Below are 19,837 nucleotides of genomic sequence, written 5' to 3'. Positions count from 1 at the left end.
AACAACAATTTTAAATTGAAAAACAAAATGAAGAAAAAAGGTTGGACATCCCAAACAAAAAGTTGGACTAGGTCGAAAAAAGTCTGACTAATAATTGGCGATTGTTTCACATACATAGTCGGCTTGGCCGACTTTTCTTGTTGGAATTCAGGATTTCCGATGAGAACAAGGTCATATATTGCAAAAAAATAAAAATAAAAATAAAATAAAAATAAAAATAAAAAACACTTAAATGATGTCTACACTCAATAACCTATCTAAATAATGAAGAATAAACATTATAAAGATAATAAATCCAAAATTTTTTGAAACATAGTAAATAAAAAATTAATTACATAATTCTAAAAAACTAATATTGTTGAAGATAATGATCAAGTTGAGTGATAGTCGGCTTTAGGTTGACTGTTTTGATTGGATCCCGACTGTCGACCTTTTGAGTTATTTCTAAATTTCTTTTTTTCTCTCCACTCAAATGGTAAGTTGAAAATCAGGGTATTTTGGACTATGAAATTTAATTTAATCATTTTTAGATTTTAACCTTTTTTTTATTATTTTGATTGTCAAAGGTCATCATGGAAATATGGCATCCTTGTATTTCCTCGTGTAAGCTAGACTGTTTTCAAAAATTCTTTTTTAATGTAGGCCTGTATGAGTAAATCCCTCAAATTTACGAAAGACATAAAAGAAGAATGTACCCCAAAAGCGTTGATTGTAGTATGGCAAAATCGGGCAGGTAGAGAGAGCGCGTTGTCAGAGCTTCCTCCGCTTTTCTGGCAACTGAAGAAAACCGACCGGCTGTAGTGTGGTGAAGAACGAGATGAAACTGCAAACCTAGAACGAAGAGTGATTCTAAGTAATAAGATCAGTTGATTTGTTAGTTGAGTGTGATTCGTGTGATTCGCATCGAGATGGGCTGGGGAAGGGCGGTGTTCGAAGGAGTGGTGGCTGTGGGGTCACTGTTGTTGCTTGGATGGGCGGGGCTGTGGTTCTTGAACCGGAGGCTTTACAAAGAGTACGAAGAGAAACGGGCATTGGTTCAGATCATTTTCAGCGTCGTTTTTGCATTTTCTTGCAACCTCTTCCAGCTCGTGCTCTTCGAGATCATTCCTATTCTATCCAAAGAGTAAGCTATTCCTAGCTTTATTTCTATTACCGTTCTGATATTAATCTGAAAAATTCGCACGTATTAAGGATTAAATTAATGTATATTCTTCTAGATACCCCTTTTTTGTACCGACATTCGCTAGATCGCTTGGTTGAACACTTGAACTTAGGTACTATAAAGAATAGTTGCCAGATTGAGTTAACGTTTCACATGTAATGTTTACAATGTTGTTGAATATTATAAAGAAAGGCTCCACGATGACGCTACTATCATTCTTTTACTTTCCTGGAGACTCCATGGTACTATTGTGGTAGCGTTTCCTGTAGGCTGAAGGGCAAGATGGATGAATTGGAAGGTGGATTTGTTTTCTCTGATGGTACATTATTTGAAAATTGCAGCAGTTAAATGCTATAAACTGGCCGTGTTCATATGGTATTATATTAATGTATTTTCTTCTGGATTGATCCATCTTTCTACTGACATTTGCAAGATCATTTGATTGAACCTAGATGCCATAAGAATTGTTTATAGTTTGGCTTAATTTTTCACATTTAAGGTCAGGTAAGTTAAAATTGCATTGAACCTTACAAAAATGGCTTCATGATGATGCTACCATAAGTTTTTCAGTTTTGAGTTTTATAGAGGCGGTTGCTTGAACGTGACAGCATTTCCTATTGTCTATAGGGCAAGATGGATGAATTGGAAGGTGGATCTGTTTTGTCTGATTATGCTACTTGTCTTCATGTTGCCTTACTATCATTGTTACTTGATGCTTTGCAACAGCGGTAAGTAAATAATCACAACCTCTTCTTTCAAAGAAAATTTTATCCACTCTGAATATCATTTTTATATTTTGAAATGATATTACCATTAGAGTTTATTTGTTGTCACTGGGGGGGGGGGGGGGGGGGGGGGGTGGGGGGGGGGGGGGATGGGGGATGGTAGCTAGGTAGTTACATTTTTCTGATCTGCCATAACATTTTACTAATAAATTCTTGCTTGGCATAGAGAAATTTCATTGCTTTAACAATAATAGCCCCTCCATGTTCGGAGTCAAGTTCAGTTCAACATTTCTCATTCCTAAATATCTTTTGAGCTTTTTTCATTATTCTTAAATCCATATTGCTAAGAGAGAAAACTTGAAGATTGGGAACCAAAGTAGTGGTCTGTACTGTTTTCTTTTTCCTTGAAGTAAATTTTTTGTAATTATTGTTGTCTTATTCTTTTATTATTATTTTTATTATTCCTTTTCAGGTGTTAGAAAAGAACGGGCTGGAATTGGTGCTGTCTTATTTTTGTTGGCTTTTCTCTATGGTTTTTGGCGCATGGGCATTCACTTTCCAATGCCTTCTCCAGATAAAGGTTTGCGTGTAATTTTTGATGTTGTCAAAGGGATGAAATATCTTCTAAGCATGTTCTGGATATGGTTTTATGTCCTTATTTTCCTGCATTATTACAACACCTTTTTTTTTTTTTGGAATTCTTAGGATTTTTCACGATACCTCAGTTGGTGAGCAGAATTGGGGTCATTGGTGTGACTGTCATGGCTGTCCTTTCTGGCTTTGGAGCAGTGAATTTACCATACAGCTACCTATCTCTCTTCATTCGGTAAGGATAATATTAGATCTATTACATAAGTTAACTTTAATGAGTTGAAGCACTCAATTTCCTTAAGTATATCTTGAAATCCTGATATTTCACATGGGGGATGCTTTGTGCTCTGTGCTATTGATTTGAAATTCAATTGCTTCCTGTACATGTTCTTTTAAGTTAAGTTGTCAACGGAATATTATGTTTATATTTAAGTAGATTCAAGTGTTAAAGTTTCAGTTAAATAATTAGTTAGACCAATCAATCAGTCTTTGGACGAACTTATAATATAAATTGAAATGAGACCCCGGTGTAAATTATTGGTTGATGACATAGTTTTAGTTGACGGGACTAGGAAGGGGTCAAATTGTGTTAGAAATTTAGTGAATTACTCGAAGGATTTCAGTTGAGAGAACTAAGGAGTACGGGACTGTCTTTTTAGTAATAATAGGGATAAGGATTACACTGGAGTAATTATGAGGATTGTGTTGTTCAGTATTTAGTTTTTATTATTAATAAGAAAGATGACTTAAAAGGTGATGTAACATATGTAGAGCCGATTGGATGAAATATAGAACTATTGTGAATCTCCTAGATCTTTTAATGTAAAGGCAAGTTCTAAACAACTAGACTTGCTAGGCTTTATGATAGTGTTGAGTTCCTAAAGTATAAAATGTCCATGAGATGAACATAGTGGAAATTATGATTTTAAGATTAATGTGTGGCTATACTAAAATGGGTATGATAAGAAATGATAATACACTCTAGTGAGTAGTGGTGGCGGCAATTGAGAATAATAAGGAAATGACAACTTAGGTAACATGGATATGCCTTGCTTAGACATAAAGAAACTCTTGTTTGCAACAGCGATGTAATCTCATTAATACAAGTTAAAAAAGAGAGAAGTAGACCAAAATAAATATCTTTTGTTGTGGTTCCAAAGATTATATTGAATCTTCTGGTAGAAGTACCAAAGGCCTCAACAGAGCGGAAAAAAGATTCATATAGTTGACCTTATAAATATTTGGGATAAAAATTAGCTTGTTGTTAAAGAATTTAGTCGACATCAAAATATGTCACTGCAATAGCAATTCTAACTTTTGATCTATTAAACAGTGTTTTGAAGCAGGGCTTAAAATGATTGATTATTACTATTATTATTATTATTATTATTATTATTATTTTGGGGGTAAAAGTCTTGATTTTTGAACCCGTTCTTGATTAACCTGCAAGGGAAAAAATTATGCCAGCAGGAATGCTCCTGAACATGTTGCTGAATTCTATAAATATCGTGTGGTCACCGCTTAACCTTGTCCCAAAAAGAAATCACACTTACCCGCAGAATTGAAAAATTGATGAAATTATGTGTATTTCATGACTACTGAGATTTCCTAGTTTTGTCATTTCATTTTTCCTTTTTGCAGAGAAATCGAGGACTCAGAAATCAAGGCACTGGAAAGACAGCTAATGCAGTCCATTGAGACTTGCATTGCAAAGAAAAAGAAGATAATTCTTTATCAAATGGAGATGGAGCGAATCCAAGGGTCAGAAGAGGTTCACTTATCTTGCTATATGTGTTAACCAGTTCTTTTTTTTTGTTTGTGAAATTTCTTATAATGAAACAGAATCAGATTGCATAAGAAATGAATTTTGTAGGTAAAAATTTCTAATTCTAGATATGTTATGGAGTTGTGAATATCAATAAAAAAGTTGTAGCTTATTAGTGGACCCATCTAATATATAGTACATTAGGTTTTGTCTCTAAATGGTCGAGATAATCTTATAGATGCATTGCTGTGCAAGTCGACAAGTTTCATTTTTTCGCAGAATGATATTTTTCAATTACACGGCTGGGAAATGTTTTCTTATTCTATGGTACCTTTTCTGGCCTCTATGCTTGTTTTCAACAATATGATAGTGGGATTACGTGGGGAAAAAGTAATGAAATCTGCTTTGTAAGATTCTTTCACGAGCTTTTAACTTATATTGTTGCTCACTATAACTTTTATGTGACAGAAATCAAATACTAGGTCCTTTCTAAAACGGATAGTTGGAACTGTTGTTCGATCTGTTCAAGACGATCAAAAGGAACAAGGTTGGTTTTACATTAAAATATAACCCCTCCATAAAAGTTCAATTTAATATTTATTTATTTATTAAAGATGTATGAAAAGCTTGCATTAAAGAATGGTCTTTTTCATCCATCTATATTCAGTTTGTGTTGTTACTTTGGCCTCAAATCAGACTTACCTATCACCTTTGTCTATTGTTGTTTTTTGCATTTTTTGTAATTTGAGCCCTGTTTTTGTTAGTTGAATGACTCTTCTCCAGGCATGTCGTTTTCCTCTAATCCATGGAAGGACTTGTTTGGAAAAGAGAAGGCCTTTCTATAATAACAAACCAAGTTGTATTTCCGATTAATTTAGGGTGGTTAACAATATGGATTCTTTTTTACCACTATATTCCAGCAATATAGTTATTGGAAATTCAATGTTATTAAATCCTTTGGACGACATAAGGCCATGTTAAATTTGGTTTACACCTTCCTCTAAAACCTGCTCTATTGGATTACAAATATGGGTGAGAGCTTCATTAAGTATACAAAAGACATGTCTTGACCCCCTAAATTGTCCCTCTCTTATTTTATATTCGATTTGTGCACTCGTCACTTGTTGGCATTTATTTACATATATTACTTTATTCATTATGGTATGACCGCACATTCATTATATTCCACTACATCCATCTTATAAATTTTTTGTTCAGTAACAACCAACATTCAACACCATGGAACTACAATTAGCCCCCGTTTGAGCCCCATTATTTCTCATTACATTAAATTAAAATTTTCTCTCACCTACTTTTAACCACACAATTTTCAATAAAATAATATTAGACGTAAATCAAAAACTTTTCAATCACTCATTTTTCAAAAAAACACTATTCATCTCATTATAATGTACAAATAATAGGGCTCAAACGGCCCCTTAGTGTAATAACCATATTGTAGAACTTGCCTTTTGATATTGTCTCTTTCAATGACATTGAATGCTTGTTGCACTTGTCCACTTCATCCGAACTGCTATGATCCTATGCATTGCATCCTACTTGAGTTTTTCTTCCTTTTTAATAATTGAACCTAAATTTCTAATTCACTCTTTGAAACAACATGGCCCTCTAAATTGACTCCACTATTACCCTTATTCACGGCATGTGTAAAATTTCATTGATCTATTACGTATCTCTTCTTAATCTAATCTTTATAGACTGAAAAAGTACTCCAAACTCTAAGTTGTGATTTGTTCCCTACTACACCTCTCCTGAAATTATCTAATGAAGAAATAATGTAAACCAAGGAATATTGTCTTTGATATGCCTTATAAGCTCATCCTTGACTAAAATGATAATATGGAAACTTGAGACAGAACTTTGATAGAGGCCTACAGTAACACAAAATTCTATACCCCTACTGTAGTTATGGCTAGCACATGTGTTTGCTTTATTGACATCTACTTATTAATACTCGCATTTTTTAATAGATATGTGTGTTGGGTGTAGCACCCACCATAACATGTCCCTGATCATTCTACTATAGGCATCTCAATAAAAATTGAGTGCAAACCTTGTTTCTTTCTCTATACTTTTCTATCAAGCTCCTAGCTTTGATAGTACACCCCTTTGTCATAAAACTGAATTGGTTATCTAAGACATTTGAATTAATCTTAATATATGCCGAATCACCCTCTCCCATAATTTCATAGTATTAATCACGAGTTAATTAATTTCGTAATTCATCCCATGTCGAATGTTTTCTTTATCTAACAAGTATGCATTGTAACACTCTTCTTCCATCCGTATGAAATCTTTTTAACATTTAAGATCTCATTGAATAATTTTATGTATCATAAAATACCCACCTCATCCATGGACTTCTTTACTTGTATAGGAATCCATGTGGATCAATTGTTTTTATCATCTTTATCCTTTTTCGCTATTAAATGTAACTTTTTGGTTTTCATCATTAATACACTCGATTAGGTTCTCTACTTCCCTTCACCCTTTAGCGAGGTATGTTGTAAATAGCTTTCTCCATCCTTATTAATTGCTCACACGTTTCCGCATGAGATTCCTGGATCACTCTCATGGTTTCTCGCTTAGCTAACTTATATTTTTAAAAGCTGATGCATTTTTTTATTTTGCTAAGCCAATCTTACATGAAACCATTCTCCTCAAGCAATCCTGTATCTTCACACTCCCTCCTACTCAGGAATCCGCCGCCACTTCCCAACCTGCTGCTGATAGCATGATGCTTTTCTCAATTTTCCTCTCCTAACCATCATCTTCCATCCTTTCCCTCCGCAGAGCAGCCGCCTTTCTGACTGCTACCTTCCTCACTGCCATTTTCTGGCCTTTTGCCTTTCCACCCACATACGTTCACCTGCTGAACCGTACTTCTTCCGTTAGAGGAAGTAACAATCACAATTTTAGTGTAACTTGGATGCAGAAGAAAGAAGAATAAACCAAACCTCGCATTTGTGATGCTTTCTTTCTTTGTTCCTTTTTTTAAACTTTTTCTGACATTTCTTTTTTTTCTTAGAGTGGTGTGGTTTGGAATCATTTGGCTTTACAAGACACATAACCCAACACATATCTTTAGTTCTTGGTCTCTTGGCTTTTATTTTTATAGTGGCACATAACCACACTTTTGGCATATCTAATTTTTTAGAAGTGAACTAGCTTTATCCAACTTGATCGAAAGCGTTAAGAAATACACTATAATTCTTGTTCTTATACATTTTTCATTTTGTTTAACTAAAATCTATCCTTCTAGAAAGCCTTAAGTAGCAAAGAAATCTTGGGGTTTGGACAGGGTTGATTTAGCAATCTTGGTTTATACATCTGTGGGTGCATCTACCCCTTTGGGCTTTCACAGTCTCTCTCTGTTACCAATTTTGGTCCCTTTTTTTTTTTTTTTTTTTTTTTTTTTGGTTTAACTAAAATCTATCCTTATGTTCGTGTTTGCTCCTTTCTTTATGAAGACATAAAAAACATGGAAGCAGAGGTACAAGCTTTGGAGGAGCTTGGAAAGCAACTTTTCCTGGAAATCTATGAGCTTCGCCAAGCTAAGGTCTACATTGTGCTGTTTCCTTCTCTTTTTATATAGCAAGCTTATTCTTTTATCATTTCTTATATGTCAATTTAGATCTGTTCTTTTCATGAATAGCACAAGCTTCTGAAATAGGGAAGTAATGACTGTTACTTTTACAAACTAATATCAAGTTGAATTCCAAGCCATGCTAAAAAAGTATATCATATCTGAGCATATGGGAGAGCACTGGGACATAATAAAAATGATGCAGAAAGCTAAAAATGGGAGCAAATGGGATGCAAAAGTATTTATCCTGAAGATGGAAGGTCCTTATCTACTGGTAATGGGACAGTACAGTTTCAGGAGCACGTGGTTGAAGCATACTGAATGAGGGCAATACTGGTGTGCATGAATTACATAATTAGGATTAGTCTTCAGGCATCAATTAGGTAGAAATTTGACATGGGTACCATGTGTGTGAAGGTTTGTATTCATTCTCATGGCAGTTTAGCATGTAATCACATGGCATTTCAGAGATCACATTAACCCCAAAAACAGTTCAGAATAATTAAAATATTGCAAGGAACTTGGCAATGTAAAAAAAACCCGAATAATTTTTGAAAAATTTCTCCCTTTTTTTATTCTATGGTGCCCTGTCATATATCTATACAATCTTATAGTCTACAAGGAAATTAAATAAATTACAATCTCCAAAAATAGCATATCTAATTTATTCCAAAATTAACTTAAATATATACGGTAACAACCACCCTCAAATTGATGCTGGGAAGTCAACCAGCAACAATTTGCCAACAAGAAATTGATGTCGCTGTCGAGTCAATGCTTTGGTGAAGACATCCGCCACTTGAATGTTAGAAGAAATGTAGGAAAGGGAGATGACCTGATCCTCCAAAGCATCACGAATAAAATGACAATCAACCTCAATGTGCTTGTTGCTTTCATGGAAGACGGGATATTTACAATTTGAATAGCACTAGTGTTGTCCGCATGAAGAGGAGTAGAATTAGTTTGAGAAAGCCCAAGCTCTTTGAGTAGACCACGTAACCAAATAATTTCAGAACAAGCCGTGGACATGGCACGATACTCAGCTTCAGTAGATGATTTAGAAACACGATCTTGTTTCTTACATTTCCAAGAGATCAACGCATGGCCCAAAAACATACACCAACCCGTAGTTGAGCGACGCGTATCTGGATACCTAGTCCAATCAGCATCACTATAGACAGAAAGTTGAAAAGTAGACCCTCTAGGAAAGAACAACCCACGAGTAGGTGATCCACGAAGATAACGAACCATGCGGAGAACAGCAGCCAGATGAAGATGTCGAGGATTAGACATAAACTGACTGACTTGATGAACGGCATAGGAAATATCTAGACGAGTGGTGGTCAAATAGATAAGACTCCCAACTAAGCTGCGATATAGGGTAGGATCATCCAGAAGATCCCCTTCATCTTTCCTGTACTTTACATTTACTTTTATTGGAGTGTCCACCGAAGAAGAGTCTCCGAACCCAGCTAACGCAATAAGATCCTGAACATACTTATGCTGATTTAAGAAAATACCATTTGCCCGATGATGAACTTCCAGTCCCAAAAAATATGTAAGCTCACCCAGGTCTTTCATATGGAAAGTAGCATGTAAAAACTGTTGAAGCTTCGTAATTAAACCGCAATCAGTGCCCGTAATGATGATGTCATCCACATAAACCAAAAGAAGCACAATACCCATTGTAGATTTCCGGAAGAAAAGTGAATAATCATGTCGACTCTGTATAAAATTGAAGTTAAGAAGTGTGTGACGAAACTTCTCAAACCACGCCCGAGATGCCTGCTTGAGGCTATACAGAGAACTGCGTAATCTATAGACATCACGAGATGAAGAGGTAGGCATACCAGAGGGAAGTGTCATATAAATCTCCTCGTGAAGATCGCCATGAAGAAAGGCGTTCTTCACATCCATTTGATGTAGGACACATGATTGTGAGGCAGCAATAGCTAAGATTGTTTGAACTGTGGTTATTTTTGCAGCAGGAGCAAATGTTTCCTCATGATCGACCCCATATTTTTGGCTATTACCAAGAGCTACAAGACAAGCTTTGTATCGATCCAACGACCCGTTAGAGTGAAGTTTCACAAAAAAACCCACTTACTCCCAATAGGTTTCACATTCGGAGGACAAGACACAACGTTCCAAGTGTGGTTCCCATTCTCCTGAAGTGCCCGAAGTTCTGCTTTCATTGCATTTTATCAACACTCGTGTTCCATGGCTTGTTTGTAGCAAGAGGGAATGGAAATAGTAGATAAAGTAGCAACAAGAGAAGTAAGAGATGAGAAGTCATACCGATCAGGTGGTCGAGAAGGACGTGTAGACTGACGAAGATTGGTGGGAACCGTAGCAGGATCAGGTGTTGGGTCGAGATCTTGAGGGGGCTCACGAGGGCGCCGTTCATACACAAGACCAGGTTTATATTGTGCCTCAGTAGTTGGGGAATCAGGGAAGCTAGGGAGAATAGATAAAGATGTGGATGATAGCTTAGCATGAGAAGAAAAGAAATATTGATTTTCTAAAAAAACCACATTCCTAGAGATATGAATATGTTGAGTATGAGGGTCATAACAAACAAATCCCTTTTCAGAGATAGCATAACCAAGAAACGCACATTTAATAGACTGAGCAATTAGCTTATATCACTCATGGGCAGCAAGATGCACAAAACAAACACAACCAAATATACGAAGATTAGAATATGAAGTTGAATTTCCAAACAACCTAAAGAAAGGAGAAACATGATTTAATGTAGGAGAGGTTAAGCGATTAATTAAATGAACCGAAGTAAAAAGTGCTTCACACCGAAATCGAGGAGGCGCGAGTGACGCAAATAAAAGTGTTCTTACCATATCTAGAATTTGACGATTTTTTCTCTCAGCAACACCATTTTGCTGCGGTGTCGAAGGACAAGAACGTTGGGAGATGATACACTTGCTTTGAAGAAAGTCTTGAAATTCGTTGGACATATATTCACATCCTGAATCAGATCATAAGATCTTGATGTCACTAGAGAATTGAGTCTCAAGAAGGGCAAGAAAACGCTTAAAGACTAAAAAGACTTTGGCTTTGGCTCTTAAAAAATACACCCAAGTGAAACGACTAAAATCATCGATGAATGTAACAAAATACTTATAACTCGCATGAGAAATATGGGGTGAAATCCCCCAAACATCACTGTGAATAATATCAAAACATTGTGAGGCGCGAGAGCCATGAGAGGGAAAAGGTAGGACTTTACTTTTGTCAACTTTGCATGCAGTACATTCAAAAGAAAGATCAAGAGAAGAATATCTTTTATTTTCTAATTAATCAGAATTAAATAAAGTACGGAGTACATTTGAGTTTGGGTGGCCTAAACGGTTATCCATAACTTATTTCCAAGACTAGCAGTACATGCAAAAGAAAGTAAAGGAGAACGAGGGGGAATTGGGGAAGTAGAGATATCCAAGGGAAACAGACGTCCCACTTTAGGCTCCTTCGCGATCTTCCCGGACACTGAATCTTGCACAACACAACTAGAACGAGAAAAATGGACGTTAAAATTGTGATCAATCAATTGCCCAACAGAGATCGGATTAGTTGAAAGATTAGGAGACATAAAAACATTAGTTAAGGAAGAGGAAAGGTCACCAATGGCGCTGAGAGGCAAAAAACTGTCATCAATCGTGTGAATGTTTAGATTGCCATCATACTTTTTCATATTTGAAAGAGGAGTAATAGTATTAGTCATATGGTTGGAGGCGCCAAAATCAAAGAACCACGACTTAGAAGAAACTGGAAGAGTACTTGAGAGTCCAAAAGCAGAATTGATCATCTGTTGTACCATTTCAGAAGTGAGTGTGGATGGATTGGTAGAGGCAGCAGAAATAAGAGTATGAACCACGTGTGAGGCAGCAGGCAATGCAGCAGAGCTAGAGACACCAGTGGAGGTATGATAGGCAGCAGTAGACTTCCTTTTAGGGCGAATAGAACAAACAGAGATGTGATGACCTTGTTTCTTGCAGTAACAATATTTCTTAGCACAATTCCGAGCAATATGACCAAAAATTTTACAGTTATAGCATTGGACGACACGCATGTCCCGACCTTTATTCCTCCCTTGTGTTGCATAAGCTACTGGAACAGGTGTATTAACAGTAGCCCTGTGTTCCATGGCAGCCTGAGTTAAGATACGTTGCTCCTTACACAGTAGTTCCCCAAGCAGGCATCCAGAGATGGTACATGATGGCGATTCATCAAATTAGAACGTGTAGCCTCAAAATCTGGATGTAGCTTCATTAAGAATTGATCCCTTTTGCTTGTCTCATGCATTGTCTAAACGGCAGATAGAGCTGCAGCGGGAACATTAGCATAAACAATATTAGAATATTTAGATCAAAAATTTTGAAAACCAGAAAAATATTCCTCAATGGAGAGACTCCCTTATGTAAAATCAGCCAATTCATATTCCAACTGAAAACGACGGGTTGTGTTGTCTTGCTTGTAAACCTTACTAAGGTAATCCCACATATCAGCAGTAGTTTTGTAAGGTCGTAGGTTGAGAACAAGGTGAGGTTCAACTGAGCTTAGAATCCAGGTCATAACCCGAGCATCCTTGATTTCCCATTTAGACAAAGCCTCTTTATCTTCTTCAGGGGTGGGATCACTTCCATCAAGATGACCTCACAATTCTGTCTTTGACAAATAATTGAAATTGAAATTCCCGAGCTGAGTAATTTTTGCTATTAAAACGTATGGGAAATAGTTTCAATTTATCCGAGGACATAATGGAATAAATTATCCTACAAATATATAAAATTAATCAACCCGAAGCAACCAAGTGAAACCAAGAAAAAAAAAGGACAACCCACCAAGTTAAGGACCAATCTATAACTTTATGAAAAAAAAAAAAACAAAAAAAAAAAAAAAAAAAAATAAAATCAATCGTCCTTTATCAAATCCACACGCAGTCAAGCGGCGACCAGATATTACCAGAAAACCCTTGACTGGCGCGCCCGGAGAAGAGGCCGAATCTACTAGTGACACCCGAACTTGAGAAAAGAGAAGAGGCCGAATCTACCAGCGAGAACCCGACTTGAAGCTTCGATCGTGAGACCATCAGAATCGGAAAAATGCAACACTGAGGGCCGGAATCCACACAACCCTAATATGACACATCGATAAAGAAGAAGGCGATGTGAGTGACCGGAGTCCAGGTGCAAAAAAATCACAGCTCTGATACCATGTCAAAAAAACCCAAATAATTTTTGAAAAATTTCTCCCTTTTTTATTCTATCGTGCCCTATTATATATCTATACAATCTTATAGTCTACGAGGAAATTAAATAAATTACAATATCCAAAAATAGCATATCTAATCTATTCCAAAATTAACTTAAATATATACGGTAACAGGCAGATCACCTAAGACCTTGATAACAAAATAAATTGCTATAGTAATATAGTATGCTTGTGCTTTTGCATTTAAAAAGGAGCAAGTCCCTAAAGTTTCAATTTCGTTCCACCGCAAATCCCTCTAGACAAATTTTGCCAAAAAATCTGTGAAAATGACAAATTTTATTAAAAAGATGTTTATATACCCTTTATTCTCAATTAAAACATTGTATAATAAATAAAGAACAAAAAATAAATCAATGGAGATATTGGAAACAGAAATACATAATTGTTTAGTCGATGTCAGCAGCAGTGGCTAGAGATTTGTTGACTAAAATTATCTAGTCGGACTAACAGAGACTGACTTGCTCCTTTCTAAATGTTGGGACCAAGATGCTTTAAACACTGAAACCTGGGGCACTGTAATGTTCTCAAGAATTCATGTTGTAAGGTGTGATAAAATTTTAGATCGTAACCTTCATCTTTTCCCTATGATTGAGATCGACTATGAATAAACATAGTCAAAGCTAATCTCGTATTTTTATCAAAGTTCAGAATATATGCACCAGGGGAGTCATTTGGCTCCATAATTTTAATTAGATTTTGAACAAGTTAAGTTTTAATTAAATGACTGAGAAATGTTTGGAGCTCATCTCAGATTTACATTATATATTTAACTACTACATATAATTTGAAATGACCAAATGATTCTACCGTTTAGCTTGTCTAGAGTTTGTTTAAGTAACCAATACACGACCAACAAAACTTAAGAAACCAAAACTTATTTGCTATCCATTGAAAAAATTGTATCATCATCATTGTAATTTGTACAGTTCTAATGAAAACCCATAGGATGTATCCAAAACAAATTTAACATTTTAAAGATTTTTGTATCCTTGCATTGTTTCAAAACTTTTATTCTTTGTTAGATCACACCCTACTACATTCCTGGCTCCACCTCTCTTTGCCCAGGGACTAAATTCGCTACAGCTGCTGATAGCTTGTAATGATGAACTGTATTCTTTTTCCATTTTCTGATGTGATTTTGCTGCAATATTTTCAGGAGGCTGCTGCTTATTCTCGAACCTGGAAGGGTCACATGCAAAATCTTTTGGGCTATGTTTGTTCAGTATATTGCGTGTATAAAATGATTAAGGTGCCGAAATTATCTCATCTGAGAAGTTTGCTTATTTCCTTCCCTCCCCCACAGCTGATTCAATTGTGAAAACTGTTCCTTTCAACTAATTCTTGCACAAGCGACAGAGAGATTTTTAATACATCTATTTAATTGTGCATGTTATGTGAAGAATTGTGTTTTGAATTTCTGATTAGTACTCTAGGTGGTAGTATAATAATAATAATAATAATAATAATAATAATAATAATAATAAATTACTTGGTTCTTTCGTGGGTTCTTCCACACGTTGTTTCTGTTTTGAGTTTCTATTTAAAATTATGTATCGTGGCAAGTAATCTTAAAGATAAAATATTTGTTAACCTGGTATTTTTAAGTTCTACTAACACACTATCACATTTGGACACAAGATTTTTTTTCCTTGTGAGGCAAGATCTTGATTTTCTCAATTTCTAAATTCTGACTATGTGAATTCTATTTTTTATTTTTTATATTTTTATTTTATTTATTTTTATTTTTTTGGTGCAGTCTTTGCAAAGTGTTGTCTTCAGGCAGGTAATATTTTGCTCTCTCTTTTTGGTCATTTCCATCTATATTTTCTGTTTAATTATATGATTTCAACCTCAATTCATCTTGTGGCAAGACTGCGTGATATATAATTGAAACAAACTCTCTTCAGGCTGGTTCTGCTGATCCAGCGACCATGATAATTAGCATTTTCCTACAGTTTTTCGACATAGGCATCAACGTCACTTTATTATCACAGGTAGTGTTTCCTTTTCATTATTTGATTGTATCGGCCATTTGTTTGTACCATGTGTGCTTGCCTTTTTTAGTTATTTCTATATAGATCATGGATATAGAGGTTACCTGATTGTTGAACCAAACGAATGTTAAACTGCAAGATCAAGGTTAAACTTTAGTTCTGTTTTTTTACTAGTCTAGGAGTAACAGCACAGCTTTTGAGGACTAGTCCCCAAATAGGTCCAAAAATAAGTACTTTTGAGCAAAGATCACTGCAACTAGAAAAGCAAATCAAGGAAATTCCTTGAAGAACTCCTGAAGCCGTTGTCTATAGGAAATTGTGAACAAATGTAATCCCACAGAAAATGAACCCAAGTAATCCGTTTCTAGGAGATCCTGTCTGTATCCAAATGCAGCAGGAAATATCCATCATAATGCCCTACCTTCACGTTTCACCTGGTTAGGTATAAACAAATTGCCCAATTGGGTGTGTAATATGTTTTCTACTGTATTCTGACTAATGAATACCGTGGCACCAAATATTAATTTTTATATTTTAATCAGTTATTGGTGCTGGCTTTTGGTTTTTCCATAATTTTGATACCTAATATTTCATGATTCTCTTGTTACTTTGTAAGGGAAAAATGGTTTCTATAAATACTTACCTTTTCAACTATTATCTGAATCTCTGTGCTAATTCACTCCAAGACGTCTGGACTGGGTGAGAGGGAGCGTTAGAACTTTTTTCTATCAATTACCAGAATAAAGGCTTAATCTTTAAAATTTACTCTTAATTCCTTAAACTTGTCATCAAGTATTCTCCTCCCTGGGCCATTGCCTTCTCTTTTTGACAATGCAGGTCGTGAGATTTTCTGTTCATTTTGTGCCCTTGGATTGGAAAACTTGGCCAGCTTTTTCCATTATAGCGTTTTTGAGGCTAGAGAACTGGAAAGAATATTGAGTTGAAACTATGTGCTACTTCTAAAATTGAGTATGTTAAGAAAAGTAGGCCAATCAGGAGATCATCAGAATGCCTTTCAACATTACGACTCTGTTAGATCAATGTATAATAAGCTAAACACTTCTTAGCCTGAATCAATCATGGTGAAAAAATCTGTAGATGCTGTGTCATGCTTTTCAAATGAAAGACAAGTGGTTTATTTCAGTGAATGATGTGATATGAGTTGTTGAAATATTTTGCTGCATTTGAACTCTTTGTGTCCATATATGCTGCAATTATTTACAAGGTCTTGTTTTGTGGCTCAACTCTTCTTGCTTTGTGTATCCTGCAGTATGTATCCCTCTTATTCATTGGGATGCTGGTCGTCATATCAGTTCGGGGATTCTTGAATAACTTAATGAAAGTAAGTTTACTTTTCCTTCTTATTAAATTTGTGTTGTATCGGTGTTCTCATGTCATACTTCAGTATTGGTAATAGGTATGTGAATCCTAAAATGGAGGATATGAATTATGTTGAGTGTCTTCCTTTAGGTAGGCCATTATAACCTTCTTTACAGTTTGCTAATTGAATAAATGAGGATTCTCTTCCAAGCAACTACCGTAAAGGCCAAAGTTTCCATTTTTAAAAAAAAAAAACTTCTGACCTATTAACTCTTCGGTTAACTTTTATTTTTCTTTTTATTTATTACTATTATTTTTTTTTTTAATTTAAGTCACCATGAGGGTGTGATGTCATTAATAATGAAAAAGAGTACAGAGAAACTTAGGAGATCACATCTGACTTCCATTACATATCTTCATGTGAATTTTTTATCAATTAGACACGGACTAATTTAGAAATAAAACATTTATCTGGCTAGTATTCACATGTCTAACATCCAATGCCTAACTTCAGAAATTTGGCTGTTATACAGTTTTTCTTTGCCGTTTCCAGAGTTGGGAGTGGATCTTCAAGCAATGTTGTCCTTTTTCTTTCTGAAATCATGGGAATGTATTTTATTTCTTCCATACTATTGATTAGGAAAAGCTTGGCGACGGAATACAGGTATGGTTCAATGTTGACTGTAGATAACCTCTTTTTGCTATTGAATTATAAACTACTTGGCATTGATTTTATATTCTTCGAGTCACTTGATTGTTTAACTACTGCTAATTTTTTCTTCTTCTTCTTCTCTCTGTGATGTGAATTTGCTGCTTTAAATTTTACAACTGATTTTTTGAGTAGTCGAGGAATGCTTCGAATGTTTTACGTAGTTTTTTGAAAATACTACACATGGTAAGTTTCACCGAACAAATTTCAGAAGGCACAGAAAGGTGCATAAACAAGTGAACGCTTTCAAAATTTTCCCATGATCTGTTATTTGTGCTTTGAATTCTTGGCTAATTTGTTAGTTTGTGCTTGATGGGTTCTCTTTTAGTATTTTCCAGTATATGAATCATTACTGAATCATGTAATATGGAATTTAAGAATTTTTATATTCTAATGTTTTATGTTGATGATCGGTAAAACTAATAAGAAATTTTCATTACCGAATCATGTATTTGCAGGATGATCATAACAGATGTATTGGGTGGAGACATACAATTTGATTTTTACCATCGGTGGTTTGATGCAATCTTCGCAGCCAGTGCATTTCTCTCTGTGCTTTTGCTTTCTGCACATTATACTTCTCGTCATGCTGATAAGCATCCAATAGATTGATTTGTTTACACGTAAGTGTTTGAAACTGGTTGAAATAGATTTTTAGTGGTATACTTTTAATTTGTGTATTCAAATTGATTTGTAGAATATACTATCCCTGGAGTTGATGTCTGAGTTCATAAAAAGCTGATTATATATATTTTACGTTCGTTGTTGGAGGAGGTGTTGTTTAGGGAATTAAACTTGTGTTAAAATCATTACATCTTTGAAACACAATGTATTGATTTTAGTTTCTTAGTTCCTGGTTGGTTTTTCGTAGAGCTGCCAGTGGCAAGTGCTATTCTGGCAGTGTGCATGAAAAAAGGCCTTCTTTTGTTACATAATGTTCATTTCCTTGTATCTATTCAGTATCTGGCTGCTGCTCCAAGTTGCTAGACAAAATGAGTGTGATGCCAGGGAACATAGTTGCATTAGCGTGTAATATTTTCATTGCAAAGAGCCTGTAAGGAAATAGGAATTCTGAGAAAGCTAACTCAAATTGGCTCTCATTCAGTTGAATGACTTTATACACATTGGTTTGGTAACGTGCTGGATTCTGGGCATTCATGACATCCATGTGTAACAATGTGACATTAATTGTTAGGTATTATGTCAGGGCACATATCCGTCTGATTCTTAACCTCATGAAATAATGTTTTTTCACAGGGCCGGTGCTTGGATGACGACATTGAATATGTCCAATAAAATGAGAGGTGAGTATTCTGTCTTCTATTTCTGTTCTTGAAATTATACTTTCCAGATGCTTTGAAATTATATCTGTTGCTGCTGATACTATTCAATTTAGGAAGCCCTGTGCCACCAAACCTGGAAAAGGAGAGGAGTAATTAATCAACAATTTATTTTTAACTGCAGGAATATCGTGTGGAGAAAATTTGATAAGAGAGAGTGAAGACTGTTGTAGATGCCACTCGAGCTGTACTACATAATCGTTTTGAGCAAAAAACATGAAGATACGTTGAATGAAAATAGTTTGTTATGAAAAATGGTGTATAATGTAGGTATTAAGGAATGCAACATTGTTAGGAGGGGTAAAATATAATGGATTCCATTCAATGGTGTTTGTTTCTCCAATTAGTGGTTTCATTTTTCTTGTTTCCTCTTAATAGTACATGGAGAAATGAATGAGTTCTCGAGATGTATTGTTTATGTACTAGCAATTATTGTGTTTGGCTTAATATCGATTTTGGTAAAACCTCAATGGCAGTTGTACTTGTTAGGAATCTACTTATTGTGTACACAGGAAAATAAAACAAATTTCGATTCCCATTAAGGATCCTTCTGTGTTTAGATAGAAATTATGATAGAGAGTATACATTTTTTTCTAAATCTGCAAATTCCTTTTCTTTTCCTTAATTTCAGCAGTCTTGATTTGCCACCTATAATTGTTCAATTGTCTAGCCTCCAATGGTGATCCACACAGAGAACAAGATTGTAGGATTATGGTTTTTCTTGTGCTAGCAAGAATAATGAATTCTCTACAAAATTGTAAACCTTAATAAGTTATTTATATAAGTCCAAACAGACTTGAACTGATCTGATCCAATGTTTAATTAATCCATTTAATTAAATATGATCCGTGAATTAATTAATCCAATTAATTAATTTAGGCCTATAAATAAGCAATTTAATTAATTAATTTATCCAACGCTTGTTAAATTAATTAATTGACAAATAACAATCTTTCAGTTCTCTATTTGTCTGCGACCCATTAGGTTCCCAATCACGATACCTAACGAGATGAAATATTATTTTGATCCAATCAAAATTGATAAATTAAAACATCCTTTTAATTTATCACCAATTCATATTCGCCGTCCTAAATTGACATCTAGCAATGTGTTAGGGCAATACATGTGAAGGGAAATGTCATGTGGTATGATAAAATTAAACTCGTTCGTTTATCGTGAGATTATAATCCCTTTGTCAATATGATGTGATTAATTACAAGATATGAAAGTGTGTTAATCTTGATTATCGATCATATCTTTAATTTCACCATTAAGTCAATATAAGTTGAAAAATCCTTTTCGACTAATGAGTACACCTTGGTCAAGGATTTCATTATC

General features: G+C 35.1%; 1 protein-coding gene across 2 annotated transcripts; it reads left to right on the top strand.

The window, feature by feature from the left end:
• Positions 1–633: 633 nt before the first annotated feature.
• On the top strand, positions 634–19,041 carry LOC111399149 (GPCR-type G protein 1). Of its 2 annotated transcripts, XM_023026397.1 has the most exons (15): positions 636–1,123; positions 1,790–1,890; positions 2,360–2,467; positions 2,593–2,713; positions 4,120–4,249; positions 4,712–4,790; positions 7,735–7,823; positions 14,293–14,385; positions 14,893–14,919; positions 15,044–15,130; positions 16,401–16,472; positions 16,984–17,114; positions 17,618–17,782; positions 18,417–18,463; positions 18,624–19,041. In XM_023026397.1, the coding sequence occupies exons 1-13, from the start codon at positions 909–911 to the stop codon at positions 17,769–17,771; spliced, it is 1,407 nt and encodes a 468-aa protein (XP_022882165.1). In that variant the 5' UTR covers positions 636–908; the 3' UTR covers positions 17,772–17,782; positions 18,417–18,463; positions 18,624–19,041. The 2 variants fall into 2 exon arrangements, with proteins under 2 accessions (XP_022882166.1, XP_022882165.1); XM_023026398.1 differs by lacking the exons at positions 17,618–17,782; positions 18,417–18,463; positions 18,624–19,041 and having other exon boundaries at positions 634–1,123; positions 16,401–16,476; positions 17,004–17,086.
• Positions 19,042–19,837: the final 796 nt, after the last annotated feature.

This window comes from Olea europaea, chromosome 8, assembly GCF_002742605.1.
Source record: "Olea europaea var. sylvestris chromosome 8, O_europaea_v1, whole genome shotgun sequence".
Taxonomy (NCBI): domain Eukaryota; kingdom Viridiplantae; phylum Streptophyta; class Magnoliopsida; order Lamiales; family Oleaceae; genus Olea; species Olea europaea.
The sequence above is the reverse complement of the archived record's forward strand: the minus strand, read 5'-3'. Positions and strand labels throughout refer to the sequence as shown.